Source organism: Ceratina calcarata, unplaced genomic scaffold (genome assembly GCF_001652005.2).
Source record: "Ceratina calcarata isolate Rehan_Ccalc_2016 unplaced genomic scaffold, ASM165200v1 scaffold9, whole genome shotgun sequence".
NCBI lineage: Eukaryota > Metazoa > Arthropoda > Insecta > Hymenoptera > Apidae > Ceratina > Ceratina calcarata.
In genome coordinates, this window is record NW_017180367.1 from 944,867 (window position 1) to 962,102 (window position 17,236).

Here is a 17,236-nt window from a genome sequence, read left to right on the forward strand (position 1 = left end):
AAACACACGTCCTGCTCACGTCACTTTCTTTCACACACGCATACATTCACCGTACGCGATCCAGCGGATCCAGGGAGATTCTATGGTACGTGAAACGAATGTGAGGCGAAACTTGAGCGCGATACATGTTTCTTGTACGGATCGGAGTACGGGGAGTTTGAAAAAAGTGCACATGCTTACTCACGGAGCAAGTATTCAGGTTCGTTCGTCGTCTGTGGGGTGCGTCTGACTCGCAGGCTAAGTTTCGACTGGCCGCTGAAAGCTTGACTTGGGCCACAACCGTTCGTCGCGGCTCCCACCTTTTCTCGCGGGCTTCTCTCCTCGCGATCGTAAAAGACGACGATGACGTCGCGCACCAGGACGCGCTCGTTCTTCTCTTTCTTTCTCTTACCTTCACGGTCCCGACGTATCCCTACCACCCGGGTGTTCATGCACAGACCCCCGGTGAGGATTTTCTACGTACGGGCCTGTGAAAACGTACACCGCCTGCGGAATTTATCTTTAGAATCGGCGAGGCTTCGACGACGATCGGTCCGAGGCCTATTTTCTCGTTCTGGAGATTTCTCGTCCATCGTACTGACGAAATGGGAAATGCGAAAGAAATAGAATCCCTTTGTTGATGCCATGTTTGGCTTCATGCAGGTTCTGTGATCTTTAATGTTTAAAATGAAAACTTTTTACACATTCTTTATGATTTTATATAACAGTATTTTCGCTTTTTTTCATGTCGTAGAGATTACCTACAAATACCATGTATCTCTGTTGAACTTGTTAGAACATGAAAGATTAGTATCTTTAGAAAGGAATTGTAATCTGATAGAGAAAGTGAAAGAACTTTGCGCACCAATAAAAGAGAGATCTATTCGAGATTACGCTTGCGATTCCTTGCTCTAGTTTCCGATCTAGTCATAGGGTACCAAGATCAAAGTCACTGTGATCGTTACAAGGTTGCTGCAAACTTAGAAAACCATCGGTATCAACTACTTCAACTTTAATTAAGGGGCTTTATCAGTCTGATCGCTTAAAATTTAGGTCATTGTTAAGAATTTTTTTTTAGGAAAAGCATTCTATGCAATTTTTTTAAACTTAATGGATGTGTTTGCCTATAAATGAACTGTGTAAAATAGTTTTTTCGTACAAAAATAACTAAAGGCGACCAAGTTATGCGCTGTCTCCCGAGACGCCAAAAAAAGTGTCTCAACTGTTGACATCATACAGTACGCTAGGGTGACTGAAATGAAAAAAGATAAAGACGCTCTCGAAGTAGACATGCTTTATTGTTGAATCACGTAGGATATCTGAGAAATGTTGAAATCAGACAAAATGGCGGAGTTTTAAAAAAATTGTCGTTTTTTCGTTGCCAAAATTACAGTTTTCATCCAATCAAGAATATCGTACGTCATTTAACAATAAAGCATGTCTAGAACACTCTGTTAAAATTTCAAGTCAATCGGATAATTGGTCTTTGATTTATACTGTCAGTAAATTTGAAAAATACTATTTCGAAAAAAACGCGTTTAATTAACTATTATATTATTAGAGTTGTTTATTAACCAGGCGGAAGTGTTGGAATGTACAGATGGAAACAGTGCATTGGCAACAGGAGAATCTGGATAGTAAACTGGTAATTTTGGCATTGGAGTTATAGGCATCTCACTCGATCCCCTTGAGTCAACTCGTGTCATGGTCAATTCCCAGTGACTCGAACAACGATTTTAGTCTCGTCGCTTACGTAATTATTTCGAGACATGTCCAATAAATCGAGCACTTTCCAAATTGCAATTCCCATCCAGGGTAATTTCCATCTTGTCTCCTCGCATTATTTTAAATCGTGCTCCATGTTCGATTAAATGTATCATTGCGTTTCCCCATAATGTTGGTCTTGGTCGATGACTTAATTCGAACGTGTTCTCGACGGCAATGGTAAAAGCCTGGCACGATAATTTGTCCAGGCGCGAAATCCTTTGCGTAAGCTTATCGAACGTCGTATCCCATACATTCATCAATCCAATTCATTACCATAAAAGGAAAAAGTAGGTAAGGGTCCCGCTCCAGCCTTGACTCATATACCGTCTGTTTAAGTAGGTACTGGTTCGTGTACGCTTACCAGCGTGCTTTTTAAATACCGATCGCCAACCAAAGGTCAATGAATATGACGCGTATGGCTCCTATGTTAAACAGATATTCCATGTTCGTTCGTACATTTCAACAAGTTAATTACTATCGCACTTCTTAGTGGTTTTAGTATTTATTTAAAATAATTAATTTAAGAAAGAAAAGATCTGGTTGTTTTTATATAATTTTTGTACGATACCCAATTTTCATTCTCATTCAAACACAAGCAGTATGTTTTATTAAATGAGTTATTATCAAGCTAAGTATGGCCGCAATTAACAAGGAAAATTGCCTTGAGGCAACAATTAGGATGCTTATTATGAAGCAGTTCGTCATTATCTCAACGTGCGCGTACACGTCCTTAGTTAATACTTACCTTATGCAGGATATATTGCATCGGCGAGGTCGAAGCACTTTCTGCCCCAATTCTACTTCATCGACATGTGCCTTTATAAGTGCGTTGAGTCATCTTCTCGTTAGCCCATAATTTGTCATACACCTTAATTTTTCCGCTACAATTTACGCAAAGATCAGGTGTAAATAGCAATGAAATTCTCGAAACGAATTGAACGTTACTTAAAATTAGAATCGGAGGGATGCGAATGAAAGAACATGCGAAACGGACAATTTTTGACGCAAAATTTTTATTGTTACAACAATTCTTGCCAAGGAGAGATCTCCCTCGTGGGTCGAACGAAATCTTCCCCGGGTGATACTCGCGGGACTTCGAGCGGAGGAATCGTCCTCCGTTAAATAAATACAACGCAACAAATAATTTATTTCATCTTTAAATCGTACATCATCGCCGCGATCGTCTACAAGCGCAATGAGGTATCGAGAATGTAGCTCTCTCGAGGAAAGATACAACAGCGTGTACAGACGATCACCGTGCGCCATTTATAAAATAAATGCATCGACGTACATGATAAACTCCGACATTTATAATGTGTGTTTATGTGTACATATTTATAATATCTATAAGCTATACATACAGGGCGGATTCGGGCGAGTGATGCAATCGGGGAGAGCGGGGGGGCGTCATGTATAGGTAATAATAAGTCGAATGAAACGAGTAACATTTCTTTGCAAGTATTAATTTCTGTACGATAGATAAAGGTATATCTAATACGTAATGACCGCTATTTTTCAAGTAAAAAAATGCAAGTAAGATGAACAGACTAAATGTAGGAGAATGAAGTCGTACGACTAAAGACAGAACGTAATCATTATACCGGGTAATACGAAAGCGTGAGCGACAAAAATGTTTGCAGCAGGTAAGGAATTGGAAAGTTCAGTGTAAGCGTATTCAACAGAATTTTCTCATAAACGTTACTCCCTTTTTTCGACTTATTTTTACATGTAGAATCAACTCCCGCCCGGTTGCACCACCCGTTCGGATACACCCTGTATATTTATATAATATTTATACCTTCTTTTATACATGCACGTAGCATCATCTAGTAAATATTTGTACAACAGTGATCATGTGATTTTTCTTTCCTCTTCTTTTCGTGCGGAACATCACGCGAGTCACTTGAAAGGTATTCAAGTGTACCGAGTTCCAAGATCATGACCGACGTTAAGACTCTTGTCTGTTTTCAGTGATGTTTTAACGAGTGTACCAAATTTTCTACACCCACGACGTTTCTCTGATTTTTTACAGAACGAAATTGATCTTTCTCAGTAATTATTTGATTCTTTCGCAACGGCAAGGTTGCGATTCGGACGAATTAAATAAATGAGAAGTACCTTCCTATTTTGTAATGACACCTCGTACTAAAATCGTAGAATAAACTGAACATATGATGCATGTCGTGTTTTACCGAAGAAGTTAAATCTATTAAATAGTGTCCAATAATTTAAGATTGATATTTATCGTTTCTGACAAAGCCTCGGTAGATTGCATGCAATATTATAACGTCCGATTGTATAATTAAAAATCATAAATTTGAAATTTTATGAACAGATGATATTGTACAGGCTAATTATAATATATTAAGTAGGTAAATGAATAAATGCATAATCCACTGTACACGTATGATTAAGAAATGCGTTAGCAACTTTTAACGAGGAAGAGATAAAGAAAAGAGTTATCACTTTTTCACGTTAAACCGAGATTTTATGATAAACTAGCTGCACAAAATACAGGATATTGTATTCGCACATGATCGTCGAAAAAAGAACGACGAGGTGACAAAGGAATACAACATGTTTACGGATAAAATAAACGCACGCAGTCTTTTTGAAATTCCTATTTGACTGTCTAAGAAATCACGCGTTTATTCAGCTTGTGTGCACTATGTACACTCGTGCCAGAATGAGATTCCCTGGCGAGGGAAACCGAAGTTTCTTGGCGATACACGGCAGCGAAATAATAGAAAAATAAATAATTAAATTGTCTAACGCCGGTTCGAGACTAGCTGTTTCATTTCGTTCTTCACATAAATTTACTCAAACTTCTTTATTCAAATAAAAGAAGTAGAAAAATTTACGACAATGTGATGTTGAAAAATGGTGCCTCGAACCGATCTCTTAATAGCTAACGTAAAGTGTTCCGAAATTATCGTTTTAAAAAATATCACTTAAGAAATAAAATAACAAAAGGAAGTAAAAAGTAATTTTAAAAGCTTTGTTTCTTTCCGTGGAAGAAACCGTCCGATCCACGGCCGTCCCATGGTCGGATATGACGTATATATTTTCGAAACACCCTATAAATATACGTTAAGACGCGCGCACTTATATGCCTACGTGTGTGTTGGACTTACATCAACATCCTAATGCATTATCTCACGTTAATTCCGGAGAAAGAGGGTTTCTAAATGCACCAACAGCAAGAATTCACAGGCTCCGCAGTCAATTTTCTCTCTTTTTCGTAAATAAAAACGATATTTTTCGTATTTGTTTTTGTTTGTCTGACTGTCTACAATTATCTTCGTTTTTGCTTGACTACAGGTGGGTCTGAAAGGGTGCAAATAAAAAGAAACCAGGATAAGAAAAAAATGTTGGTTAAAAAAAAAGAAAGTAAAAATAAAGTGCGCCGAGGGTGAAGATTGTTAATAATGAGTTTAAGGATCGATCGATCTTTCATCGTTAGGAATGGACAGACACACACAAGAACATACATAAACACGCAAAATTAATTGAAATGAAAAATTACCCCCGCCAATCAATCAAGTATTTCTTCTTTTTTTTATAACAAACGATAACAAAAACAGTCGTAAGAATAATAGTAACTGCTTTATTTAAATAATCATGGTGATAGATAATAATCATAATGGTAATGATCGTAATCATATTAATATGTATTGCCGAAAATTTCGGTTAAGTGACAATTCGTTTCGTAACAGCACTGTCAAACGATCGCTCGCAGTGAAATCTTTCCGTAGCGGTTTACTTTAACATTTCAACGTACGTATATATTTATACGTTTCTTTAACTCTTGAATGAGACAGAAATGGACCAGCTGTCGCGAAGATTCGAAGAATTCTCTTCCTATTTTTTATTCTGCTTGACTAAACTAATAAAGGAAACTTACCCTCCTCATAGGTAATTAAAAATAACATATAGAATTATTTTAACCATCCAAGAATACTAATGGACCATCGCGAAGGTACAACCGATCCATAATTGCTCTTCACTTATCGTTTTAACCCTTCAACTGGGCAACTTGATTCAGAAACAATGACTGTCTCTACAGGAGGTAGTAGAAGACGACTATTTTCATGTATGAAAATTAATATTAACTCAATTCGGTACAATCGGAAACACAGTCACAGTATTATTGGCTCGGATTGCTCGGTTAAAGGGTTAATTAATCCAGCAATCTACTCGCACATAATTGTTCTTGCAATCTCAGTTGTGCACACAATTTCCTACGGAACATTTTCAATGGCACGTTTGGTTTCACAATTTCTCCATAAGAAATCTACACGAAACTATACATGCTTTAAAAATTTTTCTCGAAGACTGGGATCAACTTTCGGATAATAAAGTTTGAATTCTAATGAAATTCAATTAAAAATTCGGGAATCAAAATCTCACATTAAAACTGCTTTGACCTTCTTTTTCAAATCCATAATTATTCTTTGCCTTTTGTCGTACGAAGTAAAAGATGAAATTGAGTTAGCTAGGGAACCTTGAGAATTCAGAAAAAAAGGAAGCACGAAGATGGTGAATTCGCGAATAATCGCGAAACGAACCGTTCCATAAAACCGCCGCCGTAAATCTTGCCAAATTCCTTGGCACGTTCGTATTGACATGACAAACTCATGCACGAAGAATATCTAACCGTCCGCTTCTTCTTAACCAGTGATATTGCTTCGATTAACGCAAGGCTTCTCGTTTCTTAGTTTTATATACTTCTCGACGCGACAACGTTGATGCAACGAAAAAAGAAAAAAAATAAAGTCTTACGCAGTTAGTTAAGCAGACACTTAGACGCAAGGTTGATTTATAGTCACGAGAGGATTAAGACTGAAGTTATGCCCGATCATCGTTCAAACTGGTTAAACAGACATAATTTCTTCATCGAGGTCTACGAGCAATAATACTTACAATTTATCAAAGAAAGAAACATTGTTCGTTCATTGATAAATTTAGGAAAACAAGTTTCTTTCAAACGTATACACGTGATCACAGATCTCGATAATAATGTTGAACCGTTTCTTAGTGCGTTCTCAATATTTCCACAGATAAAAATGGACGCGCGTTTATCTTGCTCAATCGTTTCAAAGAGATTTATTTCCGATTCGCTTGAATCCTTATTGCTCCTGGCGTTGAACGTTCAACACTCTTTGCATGCTCCTCACGATTGCTACGTTGTTCGCGTTGACACGTTTGATACTTCTTCTGACTTGTCTGTACATCGAAAGGGACGTTCTCTGTGCCATAAGATCCTTCGCGTTGCCGTTCTTTTGTCTCTGAATTCGAGCACAAAAAAGATCAGGTCTGTCATTCTTATTAATTGCTATAGTAAATCCACTCCTTCTTTCAGTGTATAGATTCATGAATAAACTATTCATGAACAAATTATCGCGATTCGACCGTAAGAGTAGGAAGATAAAACGATTAGGATTAACTGATTAGGGATACCAATGCCACATCAAAATACACAAACGGAGAGAAACAGAATAAAGAATGCAGAAATATTTCTATAGAATTTGAATTAATTAATGACAGAATGTTAATCGCGCGGAATCAATACGATTTTCGATTCAAAGCACACACAGAAAACACATACGATATGCCGGTTTAAACAGCTTGGAAACGATCATCGACAAACATTGAATTATGCGACAAAGAGAAGCGTAAAAAGCGACGGATCTTCGACTAATGGCGCTCGGAGAAATTTAATATTAACAACGATTCTCTCTCTAAGTTTTCTTTGGATCGTTTTCAACGCGATCTCTTTTTTCTCTTCTGTACACAATGTTTTAATTGGCACGAAATGTTCTCTAGCCCCCGTGCTCCTACTGATCCAGATTCGTATCTTAATCCTCCCTGAGCTCCCTATTCAGAGCTCCGTCCGTGGACAAGCATTGAATCACTCGCAAAACTTGAACGCACGTTGCGATATGTTTGTTAAAAAAATATCACACTTTCAAGATTGCTAATAAACACTGTTACTGTCTTTTTGTATAATGCCTACGATATACATATATAACAATAATGATAATACATGGTACTCCGTGGAAGAGTATCTCCAGTTAACAAAGCTATGAGTTTCATTAAGTTTCTTTCCACCCTTTCTCTCGGCTGTTCAATCTATTAGGTTGGTGTGTATGAAATTTCGTGCTTTTTCTGAAGTTTGCATTTTTTCATCGAAACTCATCTACCATACTTTTGCTCGAAAATGAAATAATTTGGTGTGTCATGAACGCATTGCGATTTCTTTAGACATCGCAACATTAATGAATCTTCAATTACATTTATAATGTAATTCATTTAGAATAATGAAATTATGTAATCATTTACGAATATGTAAAAGTAGCTGATAAATTATTTACATGCAACACATGATATTTTACAGAAATTAAACCTGGCATGTTTGACGACGATATTTCATATGCGCCAGCCTAATAGGTCCGCGGACTGAAACATCTCCGATTCGATTCAACCATTGTAACAAAGAGGTTCTGAAGCGACAACGACGCATAAGTTCGTATTCTTATCGAATGGTCTAACATCTACGTCACTCAGTTTCTTATTGAAAGTTGAACACAATAGATCTAGAGTGAAATTTTCGTTGAAGATTGTGTGAAATTAATGTCGATTTGTACTCGAAGAATTTTATAGCGAATGATTATCGAAACGCATTTGTAAAATATTCAATTGTTTATTGTAGTTACTCCAAGTTCCAATGGTTAAATCTAATGGTTAAAATTAAATAATGTGAAATATTCACGAGAACTTCGAATGTACTATTTACAATAGTAAATCAAAGAGAAATAACGATACTTAAAAACAAAAGTATTTGTACACTGAATAAAATAGAGAGCATACTCTTTGACTAAAACCGTGAAATAAAACATTCTCAGAGAAGAAGAACGACACGGACTGATAGCCGAGATACGACTAGATTCTTTTTTACTGTTCTTTCCTAGACACAACATACCGACTGTCGAAAGCGTTTCATTGAAGACGATATATCATACGTGTTAATTGAACAACATTTTGGTTTTTCAAAACGTTCGCGACAACTTTCACGCCTACTAGCAACGCGCTTACATAATTAATCCTTTGCTCTGCGATTCTACTAAATTTTTTATTCATTCATATATTATTTGTAATATACGTACATGGTACCATCGGAACTAGCGTCAATCACTCTCGTTTATCGTATCACGTATAATACAGTTTGCGCAGTTGATATTTATAATATGCGTCCCAGTGGCCGGTGAGTTCTAGGATAGTCTGAAACTTTGAAAGAACTTTCACATCGGTTTTCAGTTACTACACGAGATAGTACTTTGGAACTTACGTTATTCAAAGTTTCAAAATCTTTTTACGTGAGAAAGAGAAAAAGAGGATGCACTTGAACTACACGTTGCTTACATATTTTACCAATTAGTAATATCACAATTTTGAAAACACGTACACATGTATAATACATACTTTATTTTTTACTTATTTTCAACAAAATCAAGCAAATATATATAAGTATGAGGTAGTAATTTTAACAAGTGATTGCAAATTTTCGTTTCTGATCTATACATGGTGTCAAAAAAATCATTCAATTTATTTATATGATATATAGGATGCACTGTACTAAGTAAAAAAGCTTTCGACCTATGTTTACTAAAGCTCTTTTATTCAGTACAGTGTATCCTATATACCATATAAATATTGAGTGGTTTTTTTTAACAAGCAGTATATGCATAATTGCGAGTTTTCAAGTTCAAACACGTCCAAAAGTTCACCGGCCAGACGAAGATAATGCGGTATACACGGTTTCATTTTATGTGTGTACGTACATATGTATAATTAATTATATGTATAGACAAACAGAACGTGAGACACATATAGGTACATGTACACGACCGGCTATATTATCGTAATAAAAACGGGATTGAGACCCACGAGCCCTACTTGGATCGTAAGTATTATTTACACTCTATTTCGATCATTATTCATTTCTGTTTTCTCAAGTTTCTCCTCCCTTCCCTTTTCAACGTTTACAGTTCACTATCATAACAAAAGATAATTGTCAGTTACAAGACGAGGTAATGCGTAAGATACTTTATAGCGACGCTTGGTCACCATTTGACTTGAACATCACTCGTAAAGCTCGGTGATTCGATGATCATACGATTTTACAACTAGATTCACGAACAAGCAACGAGGAGACGAATTAATAATAATAATCACGCACGTCTTTCTTAAGGCTCTTTTCAAAAGACAGTCAGGATAGTTTAAACGAATGTACAGCTCGGGGACAATGATTCTCGACCCGTTTTTGATCGTGTTCATTTCCCGTATGGGTGACCCGAAAATAGTACTAAATCTGTTACACACTTTTTCAATCCTCGATTAATTTTGATTAAATATTAACAGATTTTCTACAGAGTTTCTTAACATTAAATAAAGAAATAAAAAGATGATCAAACACATAGATTTTTATTTATATCTATATTTTCAATTTTTCTGTACATTCAATTATTAAATAAAATTACGTAAGTAATTATTTCTTAATACATATATTGAAATTGTTTTTACTTTGAAGCGTCAAAACCATGTCAAAATTCAGCCATAGAAGTGCCAGATCGAGCATTGAAAAAGGCGAGACATTTTACTACTACTTTTAAGTGTTGTCCCCATACGAGAAATGAACACAATAAAAAACGGGTCCGATAATCGTCGTCCCAGGCTATACGAGTTTGCACAATAAAGTTAGACGGTAATTGGTCAACATATTAACTGATTCAAAATTTGTACACATAACAACGCGCGTCATTATTACGTTTAACCGTATGTTGATTAGGAATTCAACGTGCCGAGACCGGACATACCTACAAGACAAATAACCGTAAAGATGACTCGTCAGTTATCCGCGAAGTGCTTGGAATCCCGAACGAGTACCGAGTATTATACAGTCGACTAATACTGTAGGCCGAGTTTTATCACGGTGTACATTAGCTTTCTGGCCTTTTCATTAATTTCGCAAGCTCTGGAACCGCCAACGCTTTGTCGACTCCTTCATTGCTTCACGAGGACGCGACTACTTAAATATAATATCTTCCCGTGCAAATAAATGCGAGATTGACGCACGTTGGACGACAAATACTTTGTAGACTCGCGAATCCAGACGAATTTCTTGCGTATACGCGTGACCCGTTAAGTACAGAATCGATTATAACACGAAAATGCGAGTAAAGGAATGACTAAAGTATCTATGTGTACATTTTCTGCTTCGACCCAACCTGTCTTGATTCGCGATTCCAGTTTTATTTTCCCCTTTTCGAAACTTTTCTCGTTTTTCGAAGATTCGTCGCTACGACGGCGCACCAGACCATATCCAAATCGAAGGAGGTTAGAGGGGCGAGTTGTATTGCATTCACTCGTGCTGCAGTATCTCCTGATTTGAGGAAATAGAGAAACCATTCAAAAGTTTGATCACTCCACACGGAGCGTTCCAAGGCGTTTGCTTTCGATTAAATTCAGTAGGCTTACTCTTATTACCTCCGTTACGTTATTAACACAACTAAAACTTCGAGCATTGAAAGTTAAACTTCTTGACTTCATTTTTTATATCAAAATCGTACTTCGAGTAAATAAGGATGTTTTTTTGCCATAATTCATATCACGATTTCAACTCGATTACACGGGAACAAAATAATTTTTTAACAACTTGAAAGACGCCATCGTTTGAAATGTTTCATTATAAGAGAATTCTCGTCGGCGGCAATACTGGGTTAATATGGAATTACCTGGCGGACGTGCACGTCCGAGATTCTTTCGCGTGTTGCAACTCCGTGAGAAATGCACGTACTCGAGAATCATGTACGTACAGGGTGTTTGCGAAATCGTGGTACAATCGGCAAGGGGATGATTCCTCATATCAAATCTAGTCGAAAACAAGGAATATAGGTTTTTCATACAAGAACTCGATTTTCTCGAAAATGACGCCCCGTATAAAAAAACTATATTTCTTGCTTTCGACTTGATTTTATGTGAGGAATCATCCCCTTGCCGGTTGTACCATGATTTCGCAAACACCCTGTATAAAATAATTGCTGATGCGTTCGCCGAGAATTCTACGATGCACTCGCATGCAGAAATTCGAGGATACGCTCTCAATGTGTCGCAATCGTTTGGATCATTTGCGTGGAAATATGAGACAGACGAGTGCGTAGTTCGATAAACTTTTGCTTGAATAATATGTTTCTTTGTTTGAAAACGTTTGGTTATTTAATTGTCACATTGTTTCATTTTGATATCTCTATTCTATTGATCATTTGAGGATAAGGTGTTAAAGGTGTTAAACTTGAGTAATCATGTACTTATGTACCTGAAAGAAAGTATCTAATCTATAGAACGTGCTCTATCATTTATTCTTGGACTAAATATTGTCTCGTTTATTGCATTCAGTTTCAAGATCAAAAAGAACAGAACGCATAAACCGTTGGAATCATTGACACTAAATTTTCATGCAATAGTCTTTGTAAAATACATGAATAGAGCTAGTCTAATCATAGGATCAGTCCAAGATGCTGGAAGCGAAGAGAAAATTACAAATGAAATTGCATGCATCTCTTTTAAACGATTCTCAGATTGAATCGTTTATGGAAATCACTCGCTTTGGAACGCTCTGTGCGCGACCGAATCGACGTGACGGTTCATTATGGATTCGACGTAAAAGATGGGATACAACACTGAAACGTGAACAGACGAGACTAAGGACGATTTTGTTCGAAGACGACGTTGCATGAATCCTTTAGTAAGACTCACGGTGCACAGCGTCGCCCGGGGGCTGTTTATTAGTTACAAAAACCCTCGGCCACTCGGGGAAACATTTACACAGTCCGATCGATCGGTCAGCAGGCTCTGATTGGACACTTACCGCCAAGAGGAATCGGTCAAGGAAGATACGGTAACGATAGTCAGAAATCGTGCAATTCTTCCGCTTTTTATAATTATTTTGAAACTGGGAAAATATAGTTAAAGGTTTCTGAATTTCATTATCGCATCTTTTCGGATGACCAGTCGTATAAAGCTACATTTGCCAACTTACCATTTCCGTAGTAAGACTGGCCAACGCCTCCTCAACGGTAGCTGCGATGCTCCCTCCGTTGTCATGACGCTGGTTACCCCTGATCGGCGTCGTCGGACAACCTAAAATTATCGTTAATCGTCATAGTGCAAAAGAATGATTGACTCGCTGCAGCATCGCACCGAATTTGTGTTTGTCTAGTGTTTGATTTGAGGCGACGATCTACGGCAAGATAGATTTCAAAAGCCTCGAAAGGATCGCGCGATTTCGTTTTCCATAATGAAAAATTTCTCTTTAAAACTTTTGGCTTTTTTTTCAGGCGTCCCTTTCGAGATAACGTTTTAATCAAGATGCATCGATAAGAGAAAAGCGTGCACTGTTCTAATCGATGATCTACGGGTGACAAGCTAGTGTAGCTATATTTCACGCTATGGTTCTGTATGATGCAAGTGTAGCAAACAGATCGAAGAATATAAAAAAAGAAATAGAGAAAAAGAGAGAGAAAAATTTGAAAACTTATCTCGAGAGCACATCGGTTCTAGGCGATGCCCGTTCCTGCTTAACGAAGGAACCATGTAGAACAAGTAAAAACAAATGTGTGTGTGAGGGGTTTCATAATGAGAGTGATGTCTCGTATTCTTTTTTTTATTCTGCAATCGTCGCTTTATTGTCGATCTCTCATGGTTGAAAGAAAAAGTGTTCGAATGTTTTGACAAGATTTTTCAGATAGCTAGACAGGGCTAAGTAAAATAGTCGCACGGTCATACTCGCCGAGAAAATAATTGTTTAAAGAAATACCGAAGGTACTTGTCAACACTATATGTCGATACATCGTTAATTCAGCTCGTACGAGTACCTCCGATAACGATACGATTGAAGGATCGAAAAGCTTGCCTATAATAACACTTACAATCATTTAGAGACATGGTCTAAAAGTCATAGGCGATGAGATTCAATTTAGGCACTGAGTTTTTGTCATTCGTTTCCTTACCGCTCATTCTCTGAGCTTCAAGTACTAACTTGCATGAATCTTACCGATTTAACACGAGTACAATACAGTAATGAATGAGAACAAGTATTGCACATAATGCGGCGCATCTTGTTCGTATAAATATGTGTACCAACGATGGTTTCCGCGATTAAATGAATATTAGATGAAGAAAAATGAAGTATACCGTAGCAAACGGGCTAACTTAATTTGCTCTAAAACCCATTTAGTTCCGGATTACGTAATATCGTTAGTACACAGACTGCAATCGATGTAAGTTGCTAACCACATGTATTATTTTAGTCACGATCACAGGGATTTATCGTATTTACCTCGCCGAGTATGCGGTATGCGCTCAAATCAGCGCTAACTACTGCTTGCATGGTCTACGTACATTTACATAATTAATAACACGACACGAATGTGGGTACCCTCTTTACGAACAGTAGAAATAATACTGCATCGATGCAGGCGGTTTATGCATACAGTGGTTTCACACGTACAATGATGATATGGTGACTGACAGTGTGTATTTTTACTCGTTTAAAGAACGTTAACACTTTAAATCGTGGCACGTTAATCAGACTTCTGGTTATTGGCGCGAGCGTCACGTAACTTGTTATTTATTAACAAAAAACATATTCACTCGATTATTTAATTGCCCAAGATTTTATCAATCCTTATTAAACGACATAGTATTTATCTGTATTTTATAGGTAAGGCAATTGAAATAATATATGTGAAAGAAATAGATTTTCTGAGAGATAAAATTATATTATATACGTATATTTGATTGACGTATACGCAAGGAACGAATGCAATATTCAATTTCATAATAATAAAATTATTCAATTATACAGGAATGTGTAAAACTATTCGAATCACACACATGATATGCACAGGCGTGATATGTATTCTACAGGCATATCTGTTACATTTGAAGAAAACGATATTTCATATGTACCAAGCTAATAAAATAAATGGAAAATCAACGGGACGCTCGCGCCCGATGGAAACTTTGTCGTTGCGAAGAAGTAGAAGAAGAGAGCGAAGGAATCCTCGAGGCATGTGTGAGCCTTCAGCTGGCGTAGTAGATGTGGAGCGCATACGGAAACTTACCTGCGTCACCGCTGCTGGAGCTTTCCGTGAAGGACGGGGTGCCCTCCGTCCAGGTAGGTGTCGAACCCTCAGCGCTGCCCGCGGGTGGCGTCCACGTCAATGCGCCACCCCCTCGACTGCTTCCACCGCTTTCCACGCTCAACGACGATTTCGTTTCCCTCCCGCCACTGCCACTTCCGCTACCACTGCTTTCCAAGTGCACATCAGATATGCTGAAATATTATTTTTTCCACGGTGTTGCGTTTAATTTTTTAATTCGTCCACACAATTGCAATAACTAGCGTTATTTAATTTTTTTCTAAGTATCTGGTTTTATTTCATTTTTCCTGTTCTGTATATACAATATGCATAATAAAATAATGAAAAATTCATTCAAATTTATAGTAACGATCTTTGATTTTTACGGATTTTCTCTTGTTCTTAACACCGTTCAGATTTCTTATTAAGCCAATCAGGATTAATAAAACAAACAAATTGTAGTATGGAGTACAATAAAGTGCTCTGTTATAATTATAATTTTGTTTAGAATATTTCATATGTGTGTTGGCGAAATGCTGAAGAGAAAGATAAGTTCACTCACCTCACAGCGTCGTGGTAAGTTTTCGTAAGGGTGACATGGTGCACGACCTTGTTCTGCTTCGTGTGAGCGCTACTCAGACTGCTCGTTAAGATGGTCGTTGCACCCTGTTGTAGCTGACCACCGGAAGCCAAAGTTTGGTCGTTTGAACGCACTGCATCGTCAAAGGGCGGGGGCGGAGTGGAGCAGGTGGAAGGAAGGGTGCCACCTACAAAAAGCGCACTACAGTTAGCCCTAATGAACACGATATGTGCTTGCCTCGTCGTTAGGGGTTCTAAGGGTGGGAGTAGAATCGTTAGCGTGATGGGGCCTTGCCCAAACAGGCCGAAAAATAAATATTTATTTCAAACAGTTTTTAATTTAGCTTGTCAATTTGATGTTCTTTGCGATCAACATATTGTTAGAGATATAAAAAATAATTATTATATATGCTATTTATTAATATTTTTTAACAGGAGGCATTTGAAAGGGGGTTCGAGTACTATCTACTTCGACGCTGTATCAATAACCACAGTGAGTGCTCACTAAAAGTAATGAACATCACGAACATTTCTAACGTTCGGCAAACATTAAATGCACAGTGCGATCTCGTTACACAAATTGCATAAGCGTGTTCTTTTTTAAATCTTAATTTCGGCGGGGATATTGTTGTATGGATAAAGGATCGAAATGTTTGAAATCGATTAACTTCCTATTGAAGTCAGTCAGAATAAGCCATTCTAACTTCGCACTATAATGGTACAACGACTACGTTCTAATACAACTACTTAAATAGGAGCACAAACAGCAATCTATTTAGCGAGCATGTCCAGGGCATTTGCATTGTAACTAGTACACTCGTGTGAACGTCCCTTTATTTTCATATAGATAGCACACGATACAAACGCACCAACAAGATTTTATATTCTGTTTGAATGACAAAATGACGATGTGTCGACAAGAAATTGAAAATTGTTAAATATCTTCCCTTGTTTAAAGATAGACGTAACGTTCAATCATTTCCTTCGAAGAAAAATATATTTTTTTTTAAACATTTAAAGTTTTTCCGAAAGCTAGCACTAAATTATAGTTACGATAAATATTCATATAAAATGGTACTGGGTAAATGCCAAGGTAATGATAAATTTTTATGGAAGTACAGTTTATTGTAAGTCATAACCAGGATTGTTTAAAAACTTTACCGTTAATATGTTACGTCTATTCTTCGTCCTAATAGTGGATAGACAGACGCTACACATGCAGGAACACACTCACTTGTGATAAGAAAGAAATCAATCCTTACACACAACACTACATTCTCAAACGTGGAACCCTTGCTTGTCTCGATAATAATCGGGTGATACCTCGTCGATGCCATAAAATCGACATTGAAACGGCATAGAGCTTACAAGTATAACAATTAAACTGTAACGTGAGTACATCATCTATTGGTAGAAAAGATACGTATACGTTGAGCTATCAACTTCTTTGTTCTCAAAATCTTTGGATCTTTTTAAGAACAGATATTCTGGTTAAATAACATATATTATGTATTTTTACAAATTGACACGCGTGAAAGATCGAGTGATGGTAGATGGAGAAACAAAAGTAACAGTGTATTTGCGCATGCAGGAAAAAAAAATTAGTTCGAAATATGTTAGTTAGGTGTTTTGAAAGTTTTCAATTGGACCATCTTCAAATTCTTCAATGGAGATCTTGTATATTTTCTAAATGGTTTTTCATCCCGTAA

General features: G+C 37.1%; 2 protein-coding genes across 25 annotated transcripts in view; both read right to left on the minus strand.

Annotated features, from left to right (window-relative positions):
* Tm1 (tropomyosin 1) overlaps positions 1-325 on the minus strand; it is a 31,880-nt gene extending 31,555 nt beyond the window's left edge. Inside the window, exon 1 of one of the 8 annotated variants that reach the window (XM_018035265.2) lies at positions 185-310. The gene's annotated coding sequence lies outside the window, so the exon portion shown is untranslated. Of the gene's footprint in view, positions 1-180 lie in introns of all 8 variants that reach the window. The other 7 variants (XM_018035264.2, XM_018035263.2, XM_026818836.1 and 4 more) reach the window with 7 other exon arrangements.
* A 2,411-nt stretch (positions 326-2,736) lies between these two features.
* PIP5K59B (Phosphatidylinositol 4-phosphate 5-kinase 59B) overlaps positions 2,737-17,236 on the minus strand; it is a 30,342-nt gene continuing 15,842 nt past the window's right edge. For 5 of the 17 annotated variants that reach the window (XM_026818845.1, XM_026818842.1, XM_026818848.1 and 2 more), the window contains 4 exons: positions 15,511-15,715; positions 14,931-15,142; positions 12,845-12,945; positions 11,785-12,757 (listed from right to left, as the gene is read on the minus strand). In XM_026818845.1, the coding sequence (XP_026674646.1) occupies positions 12,548-12,757; positions 12,845-12,945; positions 14,931-15,142; positions 15,511-15,715 (728 nt within the window). In that variant the 3' untranslated portion in view covers positions 11,785-12,547. The other 12 variants (XM_026818843.1, XM_026818847.1, XM_026818844.1 and 9 more) reach the window with 7 other exon arrangements.